A 21,907-nucleotide genomic window follows, 5' to 3' on the forward strand; every position below is an offset into this window, starting at 1 on the left:
CCGGCATGAAGTGCGTGCGTATTCATGTTAGCAACTGGTGTCAGCAGCTTTATGCCATAAAACACTCCTCCTACATTGATCCCAAACCTTCCTCATTGCAGGTGGGCCCCATGGTCCTCACTTTTGTGTTTGTCCCATCCATTGTCCTGTCATAGACACCTTCCCGGCATCTCCGTAAGGATGCTCACCCATTACATTCCCCCTTGTCATTCAGTTTGTTGCGTTTTTATGTCAAAGTTAGATACCACCGTCTCTGGGACTTCCCTGGTGGTCCAGTGGGTAAGACTCCACACTTACAATGCAGGGCGCCCAGGTTCGATCCCTGGTCGGGGAGCTAGATCCCGCGTGCACGCCGCAACTAAGAGTCTGCATGCTGCAACTAAGACCCTGTGCGGCCATTACATAAATAAATAAATAATATATATTTATAAAAAAGAGAGATACCCCCGTCTCAACCACCTTCTGTCCCCAGAGTCTGACCCTAGGTCATGCCCTTGCTCCAGAAAGGGAGCCCCGCTGATCAAGAACATTTTCACCATCATTCCCGTCATCCTGATGGGAGCTTCAGAGTGGTCCAGGCCTTTGAGCTGAAAGACTTTTCTTGCTGGCAGTCTGTACGTGCACAGACTGGTGGGTGCTGGTGCCCTGGCCCTGTGCTTAGGTCACCAGCTGGGGGAGGATCTGTGTGCTTTGGTTTCTGAGAGGGACGGGTCAACACCATTGGCCAAGGTTGGAAACAGGAGTGGACAGGGGTCAGGGCTCCTGCTGATTCTCCTGACTTGGCAATTAGAGTCTTTGCTTCCCTGTGAGGGCACAGAATGTGAGCAAGTAAGAGAGTCCCAGACTCCAGTGCTTATTCCCCGCTCTGCCTGTCACAATCCCTTAGTCCTCATTCTCAGGTCTCGAAAGGCTCCAGTCTCCTCAAACTCCTAGATACGTCCCAGTAATGACTTTTTTAAAAAAAAAACACTTACAAATTTGCCATATTTCCTCTCCTCCTTCTTTGTGGATATATTTTAAAGTAAATTACAGACATCATGAATTTCATCCCTAAATACCTCATTATGGATCTTTTAAAAATAAAGTCATATTTTTATTAAGTACTTTTATTTCACACAAAAATTTTTCAAATATCAGTAAGCCCTTCGTATCATTTAATATTTCTGCCATGTTCAAATATCTGCAATTGTCCCTAAAACATTTCTGTGTGTGCTCCTGTCAGGCACCAGGAGGGGCCATTGAAGTTTCTGGTTGGTTTTTTTTTTTTTTGGTTTAGCTGGGTGTATGTGTTTTTCTATTGTTTTTATTGTCGAGTCCTTTTAACAAACAGATAATATGAATTTGAACCCTGAAGCCAGGGAAGGGCCAGCTGGTGCTTATGAATATTTGCTCAAGTCCCACCTTCTCACCCTCCGCCTAGATCTGAGACCTGGATGCTGTCTCCCTCTATTGGGTGGACTTGTGTCCTGCTCTCCCTTTTGCTGAAGGTATTCTCCCCAGGGTCCCACTTTAGATAGGGGTCCCTATTCCAGTTCTCCATCTTGGGAACTTCTCCATCTTGCTGAGCCCAGAGGACAGAATCCTGGAGCTTCTGGCGCCCACTTTGAGGGACCACTTTCGTGAGAACAAGGCCAGAGGGAGGAGGGCAGGGCTGAGGGAGGATGAACTTAGTTCTGACGACATGGTGTGAGCTGGAATCCCACTGAGCCTGAATTTTTTTGTGCTTCACCTGAATTTTTCAGTTCAGTGAACCAATAGATTTCCTTTGTTGCTGAAACCCGCTTGATTTGGGTTTTCTGTCTCTGAAAACAAAAGTCCTGAATGAAATAGCTTCTTAAGGAACAAAGCAAGTCAGAGAAATTCTTCACAGGTCACTGGAGATTTAGACCCACACCCCAATGCAGACTTCTGGTAAACTAGGTAAGCGACACTAGCAATTCTCAAGTGCTACGTCAGCATGACCTGGGAGCCTGTTACAAATACAGATTCTACCCCCCACCCCCAGACCCCCTGAATCAGAAACTCTGGAGTGGAGCCCAGGAATCTGTGTTTTAACAAGCCTTCCCGATGAGCCTAACCTAACACAAGGCCCTCACTCAAGTCTCACCCTTGGACCCTGTCAGCGTTCCATTTTAGAAAGGTTGTTTTGACAGCAGCTGGATTGGAATTGAGCAACCAAGTGTGGAAATAAGGAGACTAATGAGGAGGCTGCTTTAGTAGCCCAGGGAAGGGATGATGGACTTGAAAGGGGTCAATGGAAAATAGAGATAACCGGAGAGAGTTAAGAGATATTTAGGAGATAAGATCAATGGGACTTAGGAGTGGATTGGATGGTGGGTGAGGAAGAGGGAGATGTTTAAAAGGTTTGCTGTTTTGTTTTGGTTTTGTTTTACATCGCTCATTGGATGCATTGTGCTACCATTTAGAGTTTGGGGTCACAAGAAGAATACTGGGTTTTGGGGAGGAAAACCCTGAGTTTAGTTTTGTGCATGTTGTGGTTGAGTTCCCCCAAATTCTGGGATTGGCTTTGATTGGGCCACTTGGAACCCTGTATCCCTGAAAACAATCCTTGTGGCCAACAAGGATGGAGCACGTGACTGACCACCCCACCCAAAGCACGTGGACTGAGTGTTGGGGAGGAAGAAGAGAATTAGCTGCTCCTCACAGAGACCTCTAAGGAAGGGGGCTCTGGGTCAGGAATGGGTATTCCTGGCACCCTCAGCCAGTGCTGTTGAAACACCAACTTGATCACACCACAACATCTCAAATATACGCTATAGCTACTCTTTCAACTTATATTTCATACTTTTTAATCTTGAATTCTACATTCAAGCAACCAAGACTTGCTTTCTGTTTGCATTTGCCTGGTATGTAAACACTCACCCCTGTATTTTTAGCCTCTCTGTGTCTTATGTTTTAGACATGCTCTAGATTTTTTTGTTCTTTGATCTAATCTGAGAGTCTTTGCCCTTGAATATCAGAGTTTAATCCATTTATATTTGTTATAATCAATGTTTTGCTCTTTGGCATCTTATTTTATGTTTTGCTTCTTATATGTTCTTGCTATTTTCTTTTTTCAATTTCCATTCTTTTGCTATATTGATTAACTTTGCTTATTTTTATATACACATTTGGAAGACTTGCATCCTAATTTTATTTTACTAACAATGCCCACAGACCCCCTGAGGCCCATATAGGTGCTCAAAATCCCAGGTGTGGTTCCTTCTTCCTGTGATGTAGGGTGGGATCCACAGGTTTATCCATGCACTCAGGGCTCTCAGAGGTCCCAGGCCATGCCCCCTCAGCCACAGACAGTTCTGCCTCTGCCCACAGAGCTTGGCCCCTGAGCTGTCTGACCTTGGCTGTGTCTTCATATCCATTTCACTTTGTACCTCCCCTACCACCACCATCCTTCCAGGAACAGCCCCACTGATGCCCTAGCAAACCTTCTTCTGTGGCCCCAGAGGTTCCTAGATTCAGATCCAGAGCCCAGTAAGGAGATGAGGCTCAGTACGGTGGCCTCACGGCCCACCAGGCTCAGGTGGAGGTTCCTTTGGCTCAGTTCTGAAGCCCTTTAAACCCTTGGCTTGGACGACAGACCATGGGTCACCACAGAGAAAATAGTTTCCAGCGCCTTCTCACCTTCCAGACCCTCTTTCATCACTGTATCCATGAACCCTCAAGCCAACAACCTCAGGCCCTCACGCAGTCAGTCCTAGCCCTCCAGCAGCCCGTGACACTCCAAATTACTCCCACCTCTTCATCCTCATCAAAACCACCATTCTGGGGCTTCCCTGGTGGCGCAGTGGTTGAGAGTCCGCCTGTCAATGCAGGGGACACGGGTTCGAGCCCTGGTCTGGGAGGATCCCACATGCCGCGGAGCAACTGGGCTCGTGAGCCACAATTACTGAGCCTGCGCGTCTGGAGCCCGTGCTCCGCAACAAGAGAGGCCGCGATAGTGAGAGGCCCGCGCACCGCGATGAAGAGTGGCCCCCGCTTGCCACAACTAGAGAAAGCCCTCGCACATAAACGGAGACCCAACACAGCCATAAGTAAATTAATTAATTAATTTTTTAAAAATGCATTCTATGAACCTCTTTAAAAGAAAAAAACACCATTCTGGGGCTTCCTGGTGGCGCAGTGGTTGGGAGTCCGCCTGCCGATGCAGGGGACGCGGGTTCGTGCCCGGTCCAGGAAGATCCCACATGCCGTGGAGCGGCTGGGCCCGTGAGCCATGGCCGCTGAGCCTGCGCGTCCGGAGCCTGTGCTCTGCAACGAGAGAGGCCACAGCAGTGAGAGGCCTGCGAACCGCAAAACAAAACAAAACAAAACAAAACACCATTCTAAACCCAAAGGAAAAGTATCACAGTCCTTCACCTTGCAAATATTTACTGGGCTTGAGCTATGCCATTTAATTCACACTAAGATTTAAATAACTGGTAACAGCCTAATCTTTGAACTCCCCGTAGTGTTTTCATTTTCAAAGAGAAGCTTGTGGGTTTTTTTTTTTTCAGTCTTAATGATATTCTAGGTTTAATCCAACATATCTAAAACATTATTTCAACATGTAACCAACATAAAAATAATTATTAATGAGATATTTTGACATTTTTTATGCTCAGTCAGTGAAATCCCAGGACATCTCAATTTGCACCAGCCACCTTTCAAGTGCTCGATAGCACATTTGGGGATTCAAAGAGAAGCATGTTGACGATAAAGGATTTTTAATCTCTGATGGTATAAACTTCTGACAGAAGCCCTGTGGTTCTCCTCAAGTGGGAAATGAGTAGAAAGAAACTAACCTAAGGAACAGGAGGCCTGGCTCTAGATCTTGCTCTGCCATTTGGTACCCGAGGCACCTGGAGCAAATTGCTTAACCCCCTCACCTCTGTTCCTTGCTCTTAAACGTGCGTGATATGGGTGCCCTATCTCGTGGGTACGAATACTGCATCCTGAAGGGTGAAGTGGAGCTCACCAGGTGGAGAGGCGGTGACAGAGTGAGAAGCACATATGACACCCTCCTTGTTGTACATGAGGAGGGGGCACTGCCTCAAGGGACCCTTCCATGGATGGTGGGTTCTTTCATTCTTGACAAAGGCTAGTGGTCCCATCTGGTATTTTTGATCCAGGGCCTAAGGATGGCTCTGTTTGCCCACGTGTGTCTGCCTCTAAGAAAGATGTGATCAGCAGGTTTCTCCCACGTCCACCCTGAAAGAGGGGCCAGTGCTTGAGCAGCCCACCCTGGAGCAGTGGGGGGGCCTCTCTCTCTCTTAGCTCCCACCCCCAGGAGCCTGTTATGCTATCAGCAGTGGGGTGGGGAACTCTGGAGCAGGAGCCAACGGGACATTTACCATGTTTCTGGGAGATGCTGGGGTCCTGACACCCTAAAACTCAGCCTAGGGGTATTCCTTGGTGGAGCTGAGGCTGCTGAGCTGCACCCCAGAAAATGAACACCATGCCTCTTCCTGATTTGTTCCCTAAGTCAGTTCCAGTAGTCGAACGGGTCAACGAGAAAGTGGTTGCAGCCCAGGACTTCGAGTTCGCGCTTCCCTACTAAGATGCTGTGCGTCAGAGCACACTCTCTTGTCCCAGTTTCTTCAACTGGAGATAAGCCAGGCCCTCCAGCATCCCTGGTTGCTTCAGAGGCTCCAACAAAATAAGACATGTTGTGTCTTAGTTGGGGATTGTGTGTTTGTGGAGAACAAAAATGCAATCATGCTTGCTCAGTCAAGACCTGGGAGGGGGGGCGGGGGGCGGGATTTCCAAGGGCAGGAAGTACAGCCCATACCAGTGGTCACCAGCAGGTCATCGTCACCCCCCACCTCAGCCACGCTGACCCCGCTCTCTGAGGCCTGGAGGTCCTTCTCTGCTGCTCTCCAGCACCTGCCTCCTTCTCTCTGGACACAGCCGTCCCGGGAGGGCAGGGTGTCTGCTCCTCCAGCATCCACTTACGTGAGGTGTGGGGTTACCAGGTGCCAGTCCTGGGCCCCTCTGCACGGCCTCATGTGAGCTGGGCCTCAAGTCGCTAACTCAGGCCTGAGAGGGGGCATCTGAGTGGCCAGCCTTGTCCATTCAGCGGGGGCAGGGGAGGTGGCCCCCCAGGTGACAAGAGGGTAGATGGGAACGGTTGGGTTTCTATCATCCAGGGTGACAGTGCTTTGAAATTCTAAAAGCAGGACATAGAGGCAAGAGGGACCATAGCCCAGAGCAATCCCACGTCTTATTGTGTGAGAAAGGATGGTAGTCCAGGAACATGCATTGTGTTGTTTGTCCCTGACATGCCTGTAACTTACAGGAGACCTTTAGGGGTCCTGTGTATACCAGTTTACCAATAAGAAAGACGGGAGGGGTGGACGGGATAGCCAAGGTCTCCTGGGCACGGACCTCGCCATCCTCAGAGTGGCCACTGGAGGGCAGCAGCTTCCCTGCAAACGCAGCCCTTCCGCTCAGCCTTCTAATCCGTCCTCCACAAACACCTTTGCTTTCGTTAGTTTTTCACAAAATGGCACTAACACAGAAGGCCTTTGGGGAAATTTCTGGCACTGGTGAGAGAGGAACATCAGCTGAGAACACCATGGAACAGCTAAGGGGCCGTTTCTAAGGGATATTTTGTTTCTCAAAACTTTTCTCGAGAACCACGAACTCACAGAAACCAGTTTGGGAATTCTGAAATCCCAGGGCCCGCTAAGGGGGGTGGTCTTCCCAGCTTCTGCTCCCGGGGGACCCAACCTTGCCCTTGAGGGGGGCAGTCGGCCAGGTGACTTTCTTCCCACTGACAACCAGCAGCTGTTTTTAAGGCTGTTTAAAAAGCAGATTCTTTCTGCTTTCACCGGGAGAGGATGTGTTCTCCATCCTCAGCGGCTCCCAGGAGAAAACTTTTGGAAAACAAAGTTGACAGCAATTTAGTTTAAAAAGTGTTCACAGTGACAATCTAGAGAAATAACATTAGCCCCAGATTAATACCACCTAAAGCCATTTTATTTTTTTCCTTGGGTGTTTGGTGTTTGGGGGAATTTTGTTGTCTTAGTTGGGTATTTTTTAGTTTTTAAACTAAATTCATCCAAATTCCTACTCTGTGTCGTTTGTAATAGTGAAAAGTTAGCATCATAAATTAACAGTAAGTAATAATACGATTAAACAGTAGTATTTATAGTTTCTATAAAAGTTATAAAAATATCAATTGATGATTAGAAACTTTCATTTTCAGCCTTTCAATAAGGTCTGTGGGAACTTTTGGTAACTTTTGAAGCACAATATAAATGTGAGTGAGTTTTAATTTTATGTAATTAAAATGTCCCTAGAAGCTGGGTCAACGCTGAGTCTGATTCCTGCCTAGCTCATCCCAAAGCCTCCACCAGCCTCACACCTTGTACTTGGAGTTGTGTGTCTCCCCAGAGCAATGTCTCAATCTGCTGGTGGCCCAGGGAGGCTGCAGAGAGCACGTGGCTCATCCAGCCCAGGGATTCATTGGAGAGGACCCTGGAGACCACCACGATTCTACCCGCAATGACAGTGCCCCCCCTTCTACATGACACATCTTGTCCAGAGTCATTTTACAACCTCTTCCCCCATCCACAGATGCGCCTGCCCTAAATGACCACACAGCAATGGGCCCAACCCTGGTATCGTAGTTCAGGAGGGTGAAGAAGCAGCCCACTGCAGTGCTTCATAAGAGAGCCAGGGTCATCTCAAGTTCATTGTCAATCTCTAGGGTAAAACAAAAGCTGGTCTGGTGGCTTTTGTGGAGATGTGAGTAGAGAAGCATAGCAAGAAAGAGTAAGAGCCTATGCCCTGCATTCAATGCAGGGAGAATAGCATATGCAAAGGCCCTGAGGCTGGACCATATTTGGTATGTCTGGTATGGCCAGAGCTCAGTGAGCAAAAGGCAAAGTGGTAACAGAAGATGTCCAGGAAGTAGCCAAGAGCCAAATTATGTAGACCAAAATTAGGGCTTTGGAATTGATTCAAAGTGTAATGGGAAACCATTAGAGGGTTTTGAGTAGGAAAGTGATTCCATATTTTAAAAGGAATAAATAGTAATTAACAAAGAGTAATGACCAGCCATGTATCCACCACCCATTTTAAGCAATGTCATTACAGACACAATTGAGGGCTCTTTCTTCCCACCCCTCCCTCCCCATGCTGGATGCAACCACTACTCTTTTAATAGGGAAGAACAAATCTGACTCCATATTAAATCTGTTTCTTTTACTTTAACCTTTGTATTCTAGTACTTTTGCTTCCATTTAAGAATGTTGCCTATAGCCTGAAGTATATAGGATAGCCTATTCCCAAGGCTCTGACCTTTAAGGGTATAACACTTTTCCATTCATACACAGATAAAAAGTTACAGAACAGAGAATAACATTTTTCTTGTTGGAGGTTTACAGGAACATCATGACCTGACCCACGTGGACAGCTGCAAGAACAAAGGATTCCAACACCAAGAAGTCTGCAACGACCAACAATGCCCCTCCCTCACCTTGCCTTTTAAAATGCTATGCTAAAACCCTTTGGGGAGTTCAGGGTCTTGGGGGCACGAGCCCCCCATTCTCCTTGCATGGCCCTGCAACAAATCTTTCTCTGCTCCAAACTCTGACGTTTCGGTTTGTTTGGCCTCACTGTGCATTCAGTAACATTCTGAATTTGGAGTTTTTCTTATGAATCACCTTTACTGTGTATTATTAAATACACCTTAAAATTATGTAGATATATAATTCCCTTGTTATCGTTCAGCTTTTATAAATAATACAACACTATATTTTTCCTGCTACTTATTTTGTTGCTTGTGGCTTTCTACCATGTTGGTAGGTGTAGTTCTGGTTCATTCATTCTTTACTGCTGCCCAGTATGTTATTTTACGTGATCCTGTTCAAAATATTTCCCCTATTTTTCAATTACAAGTACTGCTGCTGCGAACACTTTTGTTTCTCATGCATATACGCAGGTTTCTCTAACGTAAACCCCTAGGAGTGGGGTTTCTGGGTCATAGGATATGCACATTTTGCAAGTATCGCCCAAGTGCTTTCAGAGCTGTTGGAGCAGCTCACACCCCCACCAGCAGGAGGAAGTTTGCTCCACAACCTCAGCAGCATGTGGTATTGTCAGATCCCAATCTGGGGTGTGAAATGGTATCGCATTAAGGTTTTCATTTTTATTACCTTAATTACTAGTGAGACTGAGACTCTTCACGTATTTATGGATCCTTCCCATTTTCTGTCTCTGTAAATTGTCAGTTCATCCCCTTTTCTGATTTGCTCTGGGGTTGCTGGGCCTTTTTTTAATTGATTTTTAGGAGTTGTTTATACAGTCTGGATTCATTCATTCAGCACCTTTTCATTGAGCACCTTTATGCACCAGATACTCCTCTGAGGTCCTTGGAGTTCATTGTCACGGAGCTTATATCTTCTTGGTGAATACACGTTCTTCTATCCTCTGAATTTCCTGAAAACTCCTTGTTAATAGTTAAAGCCTTAACTACATCCAGGTTCAAAAAAAAAATTCTCTTTGCCACTGGTCCTCATGGGCAGTGCTGGGTACTCCAAGACGTCCAGAATGTCAGCTTGTTCCACGTCAAGTGGCGTTAACCCTGCTAAGTGTCCTTAAATCCATGGTATGAAGACCCCGTCAACCTTCCATCTGCTGGTGTTAGGGACCAGTGATGATCAGCTCTTGGGTCCTTTTGTTCATTCAGTTGCAAGATGATTCTTTCTGAACTTAATAGCTGGAACTGCTCCAGGAAGAGCTTCCTTTCACCGCATGCAGTGGGTTGGATGGCGGCCCCCCAAAAAGATACGTCCATCTAGAAACTGTAGACGTGAACTTATTGGAAAAAAGGATCTTCACGGATATAATTAAGTGAAGGGTTTTGAGATGAGATTGTCCTGGCTTATTGAGATGGACCCTAAATCCAATGACAAGTGTAATAAGAGAAAGACAGAGGGACACAGACACAGAGACGAGGAGGAGGTGAGGTAAAGACGGAGGCAGAGACTGGAGGGATGCAGCCACAAGCCAAGGGACACCTGAAGCCACCAGGAGCTGGAAGAGGCAGGAAGGATTCTCTCCTGGAGGCTTTGGGGGGAGCGTGGCCCTGTCCACACCTTGATTTCAGATTTATAGCTTCCAGAACTATGAAAAAATACGTTTCTGTTCTTTTAAGCCATGCAGTTTGTGATCAATTGCTATAGCAGCCACAGGAAACAGGAACAACCAACTATGAGGCTACTGTACTTTGAAATACAATTTGCACAGGAAAAGCAGGACAAATGCTTGAGTCTCCCCCTCTGTTTGCCGATTTACAGAATAATAAGTGGTTTCCCTGGCAACCTCCAAATTTGGCCAATGAGTTTTATTTTATTATTATTATTTATTATTATTATTTTAATTTATTTTTGGCTGTGTTGGGTCTTCATTGCTGCACGTGGGCTTTCTCTAGTTGTGGCGAGCAGGGACTACTCTTTGTTGGGGTGCACGGGCTTCTCATTGCGGTGGCTTCTCTTGTTGGAGAGCACAAGCTCTAGGTGCGTGGGCTTCAGTAATTGCAGCACGTGGGCTCTAGAGTACAGGCTCAGTAGTTGTGGTGCATGGGCTTAGTTGTTCCACGGCATGTGGGATCTTCCCAGACCAGAGATCGAACCCGTGTCCCCTGCATTGGCAGGCAGATTCTTAACCATTCTTAACCACTGTGCCACCAGGGAAGTCCTGGCCAATGAGTTTTCCTTCCTTTTTTTTAGCACCATTATGAGTTCATGTCTTTCTATATATTTGCTGTGTTTCAATCCATTGCAGTTATTCTTCTTTTTCTGATATTATTCTTTTTGATGCTTAAGTTGTCCCAGGAGCCGCTTCAAAACGATCCCTGTTCAATATATGCAAATCAATCAATGTGATACACCATATTAACAAATTGAAGAATAAAAACCATATGATCATCTCAGTAGATGCAGAAAGAGCTTTTGACAAAATTCAACACTCATTTATGATAAAAACTCTCCAGAAAGTGGGCATAGAGGGAACCTACCTCAACCTAATAAAGGCCATATATGACAAGCCCACAGCAAACATCATTTTCAATGGTGAAAAACTGAAAGCATTTCCTCTAAGATCAGGAAAAAGACAAGGATGTCCACTCTCACCACTATTATTCAACATAGTTTTGGAAGTCCTAGCCAAGGCAATCAGAGAAGAAAAAGAAATAAAAGGAATACAAATTGGAAAAGAAGAAGGAAAACTGTCCTTGTTTGCAGATGACATGACACATAGAGAATCCTAAATATGCCACCAGAAAACTACTAGAGCTAATCAATGAATTTGGTAAAGTTGCAGGATACAAAATTAATGCACAGAAATCTCTTGCATTCCTATACACTAATGATGAAAAATCTGAAAGAGAAATTAAGGAAACACTCCCATTTACCATTGCAACAAAAAGAATAAAATACCTAGGAATAAACCTACCTAGGGAGAAAAAATACCTTTATGCAGAAAACTATAAGACACTGATGAAAGAAATTAAAGATGATACCAACAGATGGAGAGATATACCATGTTCTTGGATTAGAAGAATCAATAATGTGAAAATGACTATAATACCCAAAGTAATCTATAGATTCAATGCAATCCCTACAAATTACCAATGGCATTTTTTATGGAACTAGAACAAAAAAATCTTAAAATTTGTATGAAGACACAAAAGACCCCAGATAGCCAAAGTAGTCTCGAGAGAAAAAAATGGAGCTGGAGGAATCAGACTCCCTGACTTCAGACTATACTACAAAGCTACAGTAATCAAGACAATATGGTACTGCCACAAAAACAGAATTATAGATCAATGGAACAAGATAGAAGCCCAGAGATAAACCCACGCACCTATGGTCAACTAATCTATGACAAAGGAGGCAAGGATATACAATGGAGAAAAGACAGTCTCTTCAATAAGTGGTGCTGGGAAAACTGGACAGCTACATATAAAAGAATGAAATTAGAACACTCCCTAACATCATACACAAAAATAAACTCAAAATGGATTCAAGACCTAAATATAAGACCAGACACTATAAAACTCTTAGAGGAAAACATAGGAAGAACACTCTTTGACATAAATCACAGCAAGATCTTTTTTGATCCACCTCCCAGAGTAATGAAAATAAAAATAAACAAATGGGACCTAATGAAACTTAAAAGCTTTTGCACAGCAAAGGAAACCATAAACAAGACAACCCTCAGAATGGGAGAAAATATTTGCAAACGAATCAACGGACAAAGGATTAATCTCCAAAATATATAAACAGCTCATGCAGCTCAATATTAAAGAAACAGACAACCCAATCCAAAAATGGGCAGAAGACCTAAACAGACATTTCTCCAAAGAAGACATACAGATGGCCAAGGAGCACATGAAAAGCTGCTCAACATCACTAATTATTAGAGAAATGCAAATCAAAATTACAATGAGGTATCACCTCACACCAGTTAGAATGGGCATCATCAGAAAATCTACAAACAACAAATCCTAGAGAGGATGTGGAGAAAAGGGTACCCTCTTGCACTGTTGGTAGGAATGTAAATTGATACAACGGAGAACAGTATGAAGGTTCCTTAAAAAACTAAAAATAGAACTACCATATGATCCAGCAATCCCACTACTGGGCATATACCCAGAGAAAACCATAATTCAAAAAGACACAGGCACCCCAATGTTCATTACAGCACTATTTACAATAGCCAGGTCATGCAACCTAAATGCCCATTGACACATGAATGGATAAAGAAGATGTGGTGCATATATACAATGGAATATTACTCAGCCATAAAAAGGAACGAAATTGAGTCATTTGCTGAGACATGGATGGATCTAGAGACTGTCATACAGAGTGAAGTAAGTCAGAAAGAGAAAAACAAATATCATATATTAACCCATGTACGTGGAACCTAGAAAAATGGTACAGATGAACCGGTTTGCAGGGCAGAAGTTGAGACACAGATGTAGAGAACAAATGTATGGACACCAAGGGGGGAAAGCCACGGTGGGGTGGGGATGGTGGTGTGCTGAATTAGGTGATTGGGATTGACATGTATACACTCGTGTATAAACTTGATGACTAATAAGAATCTTCTGTATAAAAAAATAAATAAAATTCAAAAACTAAGAAGAAAAAAAAGACGGTCCCTGTGTCTTCTGGGCATGACCCCAGTAGACTTAGGTAGATTTCTTGTCTGCTGGCCTAAAAAGATATCCCAGGTTCATCTTGTATATCCTTGCCCCAGATCTGGAATCAGCCATTTCTCCAAGGAGCCCTGGTTCCTGATAGTGGGAAATAACATTGAGAGACCACTGTCTGGATATAAGGATGTTCATTGCTATGGGGTTACTGTTGTTTCTACACCTGAGTGCACAACGCGAGGAAATACCTGCTTTTTTTTGGCCTCGCAGCACAGTGTGCGGGATCCTAGTTCCCTGATCAGGGATGGAACGCCCACCCCCTGCAATGGAAGCATGGAGTCTCAACCACTGGACCACCAGGGAAGTCCCAATATGTGCTTTTAGAAAGAGAAAAATATTTTATAAATTATACTGATATTTCCAATTCAAATCTACAAATACAGGGCTTTTACTTAGCTTTTTTTTTTTTGAATTTTTCAGTTTTATTTTATTTTTTTATACAGCAGGTTCTTCTTTTTACTTAGCTTTTTAAATTTTATATTTGGATCTCTATGTTCCTATGCTGAAAATCATGCTAATCTGACATAAACACAATTATTTATGTATATATAGTAACATATTATAGTAATTACACACACACATCCGTTCTTCTTGTCCTTAGGATTAAACCTCGCTAAGTATGATAGTAAAAATACTGTGTTTAAGGAAAAACTCTTCTCTCTGTGTTTGTGCTACCAACTCAGTGTATGATTGTTCAATCATTTTACTGTGTTTTTACATTGTAAGTTAACTGAAGTTTTAGGGATTTTAAAAATCCTTTAAATTTAATTTAATTTTATAACTATTTAAAACCCAAGATTCCAAGGTTAAAACTACCAAACAGGGTGCATCCAGAAAAGTCCATTTCCCAGCCCACCCTACACCCTGTCCCGTGCCCACCAACCCCCTGCTTAGGTAACCATTGTAATTAATTTTGGTTCCTTTTTCCCTTTTTTTCAACCTTTATCCAAAAATGTAAAAAATGTTTAAAATGTGTAGTCCTGAGCTTCAGATGCTGAACTACAACCTCATAGGCAAGTGGGAAGAGAGGGTCAGGATGGAAGTTCAGAGTTCCTCCCACCCCTGTACCACGCTCCCGGTGTGGTACAGGATTAGAACACCAGGGCCCTATGGAGGATGGGACCCCCTCTCTCCTAGCACCAGACCAAGACCCCACCCACCCCACCACTACCCTTCCTCTTCAATGGAGAAGACACAAAATTCTTGAAACTTGTACGGGAACCTGGAGCATGGTGCACGTGGCAGGCAGCTAGCTAACCAGGGAGGGTCAGCGCTGCCCCCCTGCTTCCTGGCAGGCAGGATGTGAAGTCAGATATGAAAGTGCTTTGGATACGATGAATAACGACATGGAAGAACAAAGATAGTAACGAGAGCAGATAAAGGGATTCAGAAGAATGAGGGTGAGCTCAGTCGGAGATGAGCAGGAAACTGAAGAAGGACGAGGAAGGTCCTCCGTGAAGAGGATGGTAACTGGCCGGTAAAGGTTAGCAGCCACTCTGCGGGCTGCTCCCCAGGCTTGTCTTACTTACTCAAAACCACAGCCCTAAAAGACAGGTAATTTTATTATCCCATGTGACTAGTAATGGCAGAACTAGCACTTGAACGCAGGACTAGTGACAGCAGACACCATCGGACCAACAAGGACACGACCTCAGGGAAGCCCTTACCCCTCCCCCCAGCCCCCACCCCCATCTCCTCTCCCGGGAGCCTGCCTCCTCCCTCTTCTGTCTCTCTCTGACTCACTGGGCACGATCACTGCTCCAAACGTCTCCACCCACACGTTCCTAACGTAAGAGGAAAGCACCAAGTCCTAACCGCCGGACCGCCAGGGAATTCCCAGGTCTCTTTCCTTTTTCTTAATCTTCGTCCTGGAAATCCCTCCCACCTTGATTTCTACCCCATCACCTGGGTCTCTCAGGATAGAGCAAAGAAGGGATATTTGAAGTGGTACAAAGGCATAGAAAAGAGAAAACTAAGTAACACATTTCCAAAGTTACTTTATTTCATCTAAATGCTATAGGGATGTTTGGGCTGATTTGTAATTTAGACACATCAATGTGTGTGATTCGAGAGGAGGACGGGTAGGTCTCCATCTCCTTTAGATTTCTATTCCAGTCAATTCCCATTGATGTTGTCTAACTCAAGTCCCTTCTCATATATTTAAGCCATCTCACTTCCTTTCATGGATGATGGTTTCTCCTGTTTTAATCATAAATTAAACAGGTGCCTCAGTGGGAATGGTGTGATCCAGACGTACAGGGCTTCTTGGAGACAAGGCAGGGCTCACTCTTCAAGGTCATTACCCTTGTCTTTTTCTCTTTGCTTTCTTCTGTTCAATAAACCTTCTCGAGTACTCAAGGTTACTGTCAATATTGTTTGGATAAAACTGGAGCTCAGAGCCTATAAAAAGAAGAGTGAATAGGAAAAGTTCAGAACCTTGGAGGTCCTCATGCCTACCTCCAGCACCCTGGTGTCTGCAGCTTGATCCCCAAGAAAAGGTAGTAGACAATTGTGGTCTAGTTAACCCCACCTTGAGGGAATTTATAGGAGGAGCTGTGGATGGGTCTGTAATAGAGACCAAGATAGAAGTGTGAAATATCTGAGTTGGATTTGATAAGATTAACTTGAGCCAAAACTCTTATGGGAGTATCTGGATGTTGCTTGATATCTTGCTTCTCCTACTGTCTCTGGCCAAGACTAGGTGGGTTATAAATCATGTAGCTTCTCATACTCATCGTCCCCTCTGTTTTACTCACTGGTACCACTGTCTGGACTGGGAAAATGAGTCACCCCCTTTGCCAAAGTCCTGTACAGCCCTGAGCCTCCTGTTGTTTAGATAACTCTCCTTCCTTTACTATTTTTTTTTTTAGGCCATGCCGTGTGGCATGAGAGATCTTTGTTCCCCGACCAGGGATCGAACCCATGCCCCCTGCATTGGGAGCATGGAGTCTTAACCACTGGACAACCAGGGAAGTCCCTTTTCCTTCCCTTACTATTGCCAGAAGAGATGGGTCCACCCAGAGAAGCAGGAAAACAGGAAATTATAATTGCAAATTGCAAAGAACAAACAAGAGTTGATCTCACTCACACTGATTAAGTTGAGACATGAAGTTGGCTTCTACCACTCTGTTGTTCAGGGTCTGGGTCCCACGGTAATCATTGTGGATGGTCTTGTTCTGGTGATTCAGTAAGGAATTCTCCAGCTTCCAAACCTGCAGGAAACGTGAAGGGAATTAAGGAGAGGAGAGGCACTGGGTGAGTTTTTAAATTTAGCTAGCAACTGAACTAGAGCTTGGATTTATATAACCCTGATAAAGCGGTTGTGAGAAGATCTCAATTCCAGAAGTGGTTCTGCGTGCTATGTGCCAGGCCATTAACCCACCCATTCATTTCTCCAACAATCTCTTTTAATCTTTTTCTATGAGTGTTTAGTCAATAGTAGAAAGGAGAGGAAGAAGTAAACAGAGACATACCAAGCAGCAAGCTCAATTTTTGTTTTTTCTGAAAATGTCTGTATTTTGTCTACATTCTTTTTTGGTTAACATTTATTTATTTATTTATTTTGTTGCTCCAGGTCTTAGTTGCGGCAGGCAGGCTCCTTAGTTGCGGCTCACTCACTCCTTAGTTGTGGCTTGCCAGCTCCTTAGTTGCAGCACATGCAATCCTTAGTTGCAGCAAGCAGTCTCCTTAGTTGCAGCATGTGGGCTCCTTACTTGTGGCTCGCCAGCTTCTTTTTTTTTTTTCGGTACGCAGGCCTCTCACTGTTGTGGTTTCTCCCATTGCGGAGCACAGGGTCTGGACACACAGGCTCAGTGGCCATGGCTCACGGGCCCAGCCGCTCTGTAGCATGTGGGATCTTCCTGGACCGGGGCACAAACCCGTGTCCCCTGCATCGGCAGGCGGACTCTCAACCACTGCGCCACCAGGGAAGCCCTCGCCAGCTTCTTAGTCGCAGTTCACTGGCTACTTAGTTGCAGCTCACGGTCTCCTTTGTTGTGGCTCACCGGCTCCTTAGTTGCAGCATGTGTGCTCCTTAGTCGCAGCAAGAGGGCTCCTTAGTTGCACCTCGCAGGATCCTTGGTTGCAGCTCACAGGCTCCTTAGTTGCAGCATGTGCACTCCTTAGTTGCAGCAGGTGGGCTCCTTAGTTGCAGCTCTCTGGCTCCTTAGTTGCAGTTCACTGGCTCCTTAGTTTCAGCATGTGGGCTCCTTAGTTGCGGCTCACCAACTCCTTAGTTATGGCTCGCAGTCTCCTTAGTTGTGGCTTGCTGGCTCCTTAGTTGCAGCACGTGAACTCTCAGTTACAGCATGCATGTGGGATCTAGTTCCCTGACCAGGGATCAAACCTGGGCCCCCTGCATTGGGAGTGCAGATTCTTATCCACTGCACCAGCAGGGAAGTCCCTTGTCTATATTCCTGAGAGATATTTTTGCTGCCTGTACAACTCTAGGTTAGCTATTCATTTCCCTCAGTTCTTTGAAAATATGGTTCCACTGCTTTCTGACTTTCATGGTTGCTGTGTTGAATCTACTCTTGGTCTATAGTATTTTTTTCATGAAAATCTGTCTTTTCTCTCTGGTTGATTTTTAAATCTTCTCTTTGTTTTTGATATTTTGTGGTTTCACTGTGATGGTTTAGTGTGGGCTTCTTTTTGTTTTCATTGACTCGTTGGGCTTCCTTCATATATGACATGGTGTCTTTCAATTCTCTGGAAAATTGTCAGCCAATATTTCTCAAATTGTCCCTCTTCTCTATGCTACCTCTCTTCTCCCTCTAAATTTCAACCAGACATTTGTTGGACCTTTCTAGTATGTTCTCTATATCTCTTTACTTCTTTTTCATATTTCCATCTCTTTTTCTCTTTGTGCTGCATTTTACATAATTTTGTCAGCTCTGTCTTCCAGTTTACTAATTCTTTCTTGAACTGTGTCTAACATGCTATTAAACCCACTTGTTGGGTTGTTAATTTCATTACTATCTTTTCATTTCTAGAAATTAACAACCCATTTAGTTTTTTTTTTCTTCTTTGAATTTACTTCATCATTTTTATACTTTGTTCTTTCCTCATATTTAAAACTCCTATATATATTAAACATACTAAATATGTTTAATTTTACATATTATGCATTATTTATGCATATTAAACATATTTTATATTAATTGACTGATAATTACTATATCTGAAATCTTTGTAGTTCTATTTCTGCTGACAATCATTCATAGTGCCTTTTTCCTGATATTTTGTGATTTTTTAAAAATTGAGCTCATTTCAGGTAACTTTATTCATGTAAATTCTTATAGATCTGGATTTAAGGCGCATTTTTCCTGAGATAGTTTACATTGGCTTTTGTTAGGTATCTAGGGGCACTTCAAACCTGGTTGGCAATGTTTTTTGTGTGGTTATAAGAATAGGGGTCTTTCCACCTTTTTCCTGGAATAGGGAAATGAAAAGTTTAAAAAAAGTAATATTTGTTTCTGAGGACAAACATCACCCAGAAGGAAATGTCAGCTTTGTTTTGAAACTTCAGTAACGTTTGTCCTTTATTTAACTCAACAAATATTTATTATGTACCCATGCTATGATGAAGGACAAAAGACAACTGATACAGCTCTTCCCCTCAAAGAACCACAGGGATTTTATGTGATGAAAGGCTAAATATGAAGCTATCCTTCTTGCATGGAGTCATTTATGAAGTAATGTGCTACTTCATATAGAGCAGTGCCTGATGGGAGCAGCACTCAGTAAATATTTGCCTTCACTGTGCAACTCTTGTCCTATGACCTGGACCACGTCCCAGTTTTTTTTGTTGCATCACCTATAGGTTTCTTGGATTCCCTGATGCCTGTTTGCCCATTTCTGCCACAACACTAGTAAGATCACCCCTAGCAATAGAGGTGAGGCACTGCAGCCCTGTACATGGAAAACACTGTAGGAGCCCAGGTATCAGCATTAGGTGAGATATAGGGAGCGCTCTTGTTAACCAGGGCATTGAAAGGAGAGACTTTGATAAAGTGACTCTACACACTACCTGTGTCCTGGAGAGCTTGACGGTATCTGCCAGCACAAACCAGTGGACATTCTCAGTACAGGGAGGAGTGGTGAGTGACCCCCAGTAGCTGTAGTAGTAGTGGAGGTTCCCAGGTAGCATGTCCTGAACATCAAGGCCCCTCAGAACTGTGCTTTGTCCTAAAAGAGGGGACAAAAAAGAATGTTAGGAACCACTGCTACCCCTTGCAAGGACAGCTCTGGCTCAGATCTTACCATCTTTAAATCTCCTGATTTAAGCAGGGGGACATAGAACCTGGTCATTGGGAAACATCCCCCAGTGTTCTGCTTCCAGGGGGGTGTTAAGAGCAAAGACTTTGGGCAGAAACCCACTCAAATACCTCCTCCTGGCTGAGTGGCCCTGGCTGGGTCTGTAAAAAGGGGACCCCCAGGAGCATTGGGGAATGTGTTTATAAAGTGCTGGCATTGGACCAGCACATAGGAAAGTGCTCATGGGTGTAGCCATCACCATCATCATTGTTAGGCAGAGGATATATTTTATGATAAATGAAAGCAATTATGACTCCTAGGGGCTTTTGGGTAAGTGCTCTCAAAGAAAGAACAAAATTCCTTGAGTTGTGCTCATCTATAAATGAAGGGGAGGGATAGAGATTAGAAAGGCAGAATCAGAACTAAGCAGGAGTCCAGGTGCAGGCATCAGGCCACAAGCACTTCCTGCCATGCGCATTGGCAACCAAGCTCAGCCACAGGTGAGGTGTAGAGAGGGGGACATCCACAGGGCATCTGAAGCCTCCACGGCACCCATGTTTATCGCTGCATCTAGAGAATTCCTCTTTTGTTCATGTCAGTGACGCTGAGTCCCTGAACTCAGCAAGAGACTCTATCAAAGCAGCACGGAGTCGAGTTGACTTTTGCTTCACCTTCCCTGAGCATTTTTGCATTTTTCAATGGCAAAGACGATATCATTTTGATCTATACATAAACAGGTTTCTTTAACCAAGCCTGTGAAATGTAGTAGTGCATAATCCCATGAATAAGTAAAGATTTCTAAGTTTTGTTTGTTTTTGTTTTTGTTTTTTGCAGTACGCAGGCCTCTCACTGTTGTGGCCTCTCCCGTTGTGGAGCACAGGCTCCGGACGCGCAGGCTCAGCGGCCATGGCTCACGGGCCCAGCCGCTCCGCGGCATGTGGGATCTTCCCGGGCCGGGGCACGAACCCGCGTCCCCTGCATCGGCAGGCGGACTCTCAACCACTGCGCCACCAGGGAAGCCCTAAGTTTTGTTTTTATTGGATAGATTTCAAGATATAACCTTCTAAAGGACTCTATTGCATAGATTTTGTTTCATAACTCCAATACGTTCAAGTCAGTGAAGAATTCCAGAACCATGATGAGCCACTGTGGAAAATAATATGGTGGTTCCTTTAAAAATTAAACATAGAATTACCATATGATCCAGAAATTCCACTTCTGGGAATATACCCCAAAGAATTGGAAGCAGGGAGGTAGAAACAACAGGGCCCACTGATGGTTTGGGTGTGGCAGGGCAGGGTGGGGAATGAGAAGAGGGAAGTCCAGAAAAATTTTGGGATTTTTGGCTTAAACAAGGGGATAGATGAGGATGCTCTTTGCTGAAATGAGGAAGTCGGTTTAGGGACAAGCCTGGAAAGGGACGGGAATAAGTGATGCTTTGACCATGTTAAATTCTAGATCCATCGGGCAACATCAACTAAACAGTTGGGTAAAGGAATCCAAAGTTCAGAGAGAGGCCAGTGTTGTGGGCAGTATTGATCAGCAGTGGAATTTATTGAATTGGAGAAGGAAATATATCAGGATCAGTTAGTGGAAATAGAATATCTGAGGTCAGTGAATTCAAGGCAACTCCTTAGTTATACCACAGGCCTGTGGTGTCTCCTGCTGGCTTTGTTCATGGTCAGTAGATGAACTGGACAGTTCTTGCCTCTACTTTGCCTCACCTGTCCTGCCTGGTGCTGTTGTTGCCTGGAGGACCAGATAGAGATTTTTGGAGTCCACAGCCTAAAGATGACAATTCAGGCCATGGGACTGAAAATGAGGTCACCGAGAGAAGTCAGAGTCCTGGCACCCTCTGACATTAAGGCAGGAGCCAGGAAGAGAGAGCAAGAGAGTAGTGCTGGGGGTGGGGGCGGGCTTTGGCCAGAATGCAAGCCACATGTAATGCATCACTGTTTGGAGGTGGAGCAAGAGAAGAGAAAAGTGCCCAGGAGATCTGACAACCAGGATGACCTTGAAGGCTTAGGGTGAGTGAGCAAAGAGAACAGGACAGTAGACAACTCTTTCAAGGGGAGATGAGAATGGGGTGGAAGCTGACGGAATGATGGGGGTCAAGAGATGGAGTTTGTGTTTTGAAATGGAAGAAATGAGAGCACTGTGCTTTGTGTCGAGTGGAGTGATTGGGTGAAGGGTGAGATGCAGGAGAGAGGGGAGACGGGCAGGAGAAAAGGCCCTGAGAATGGGGGGGTCAGTGCCCACATGGAAGGCTGGTCCTGGACCAGAGCAGGGACCTCTCATCCAGTGTAACAGAGGAGGGAACATGGAGTTTGGTCAGACACAGGCAGGTTAAGATGAGTGAGTTTCTGACTACCTTCTCCATGGAGTGGGAGGCCAGGCATCACCTCCAAGGGAGAAGCTGGGGCCAGA

The 21,907-nt window shown here is 44.6% G+C and overlaps 1 protein-coding gene across 5 annotated transcripts in view; it reads right to left on the bottom strand.

Moving 5' to 3' along the window:
• Nucleotides 1-21,907, bottom strand: part of CA6 (carbonic anhydrase 6) — a 45,496-nt gene that overhangs the window by 5,439 nt on the left and 18,150 nt on the right. For 4 of the 5 annotated variants that reach the window (XM_060142827.1, XM_060142828.1, XM_060142826.1 and 1 more), the window contains 3 exons: nt 19,254-19,411; nt 16,314-16,437; nt 15,206-15,625 (listed from right to left, as the gene is read on the bottom strand). In XM_060142827.1, the coding sequence (XP_059998810.1) occupies nt 15,525-15,625; nt 16,314-16,437; nt 19,254-19,411 (383 nt within the window). In that variant the 3' untranslated portion in view covers nt 15,206-15,524. Of the gene's footprint in view, nt 1-15,205; nt 15,626-16,313; nt 16,438-19,253; nt 19,412-21,907 lie in introns of those variants that run through there. The other variant, XM_060142829.1, reaches the window with a different exon arrangement.

This window comes from Lagenorhynchus albirostris, chromosome 2 (assembly GCF_949774975.1).
Source record: "Lagenorhynchus albirostris chromosome 2, mLagAlb1.1, whole genome shotgun sequence".
NCBI classification, from domain to species: domain Eukaryota; kingdom Metazoa; phylum Chordata; class Mammalia; order Artiodactyla; family Delphinidae; genus Lagenorhynchus; species Lagenorhynchus albirostris.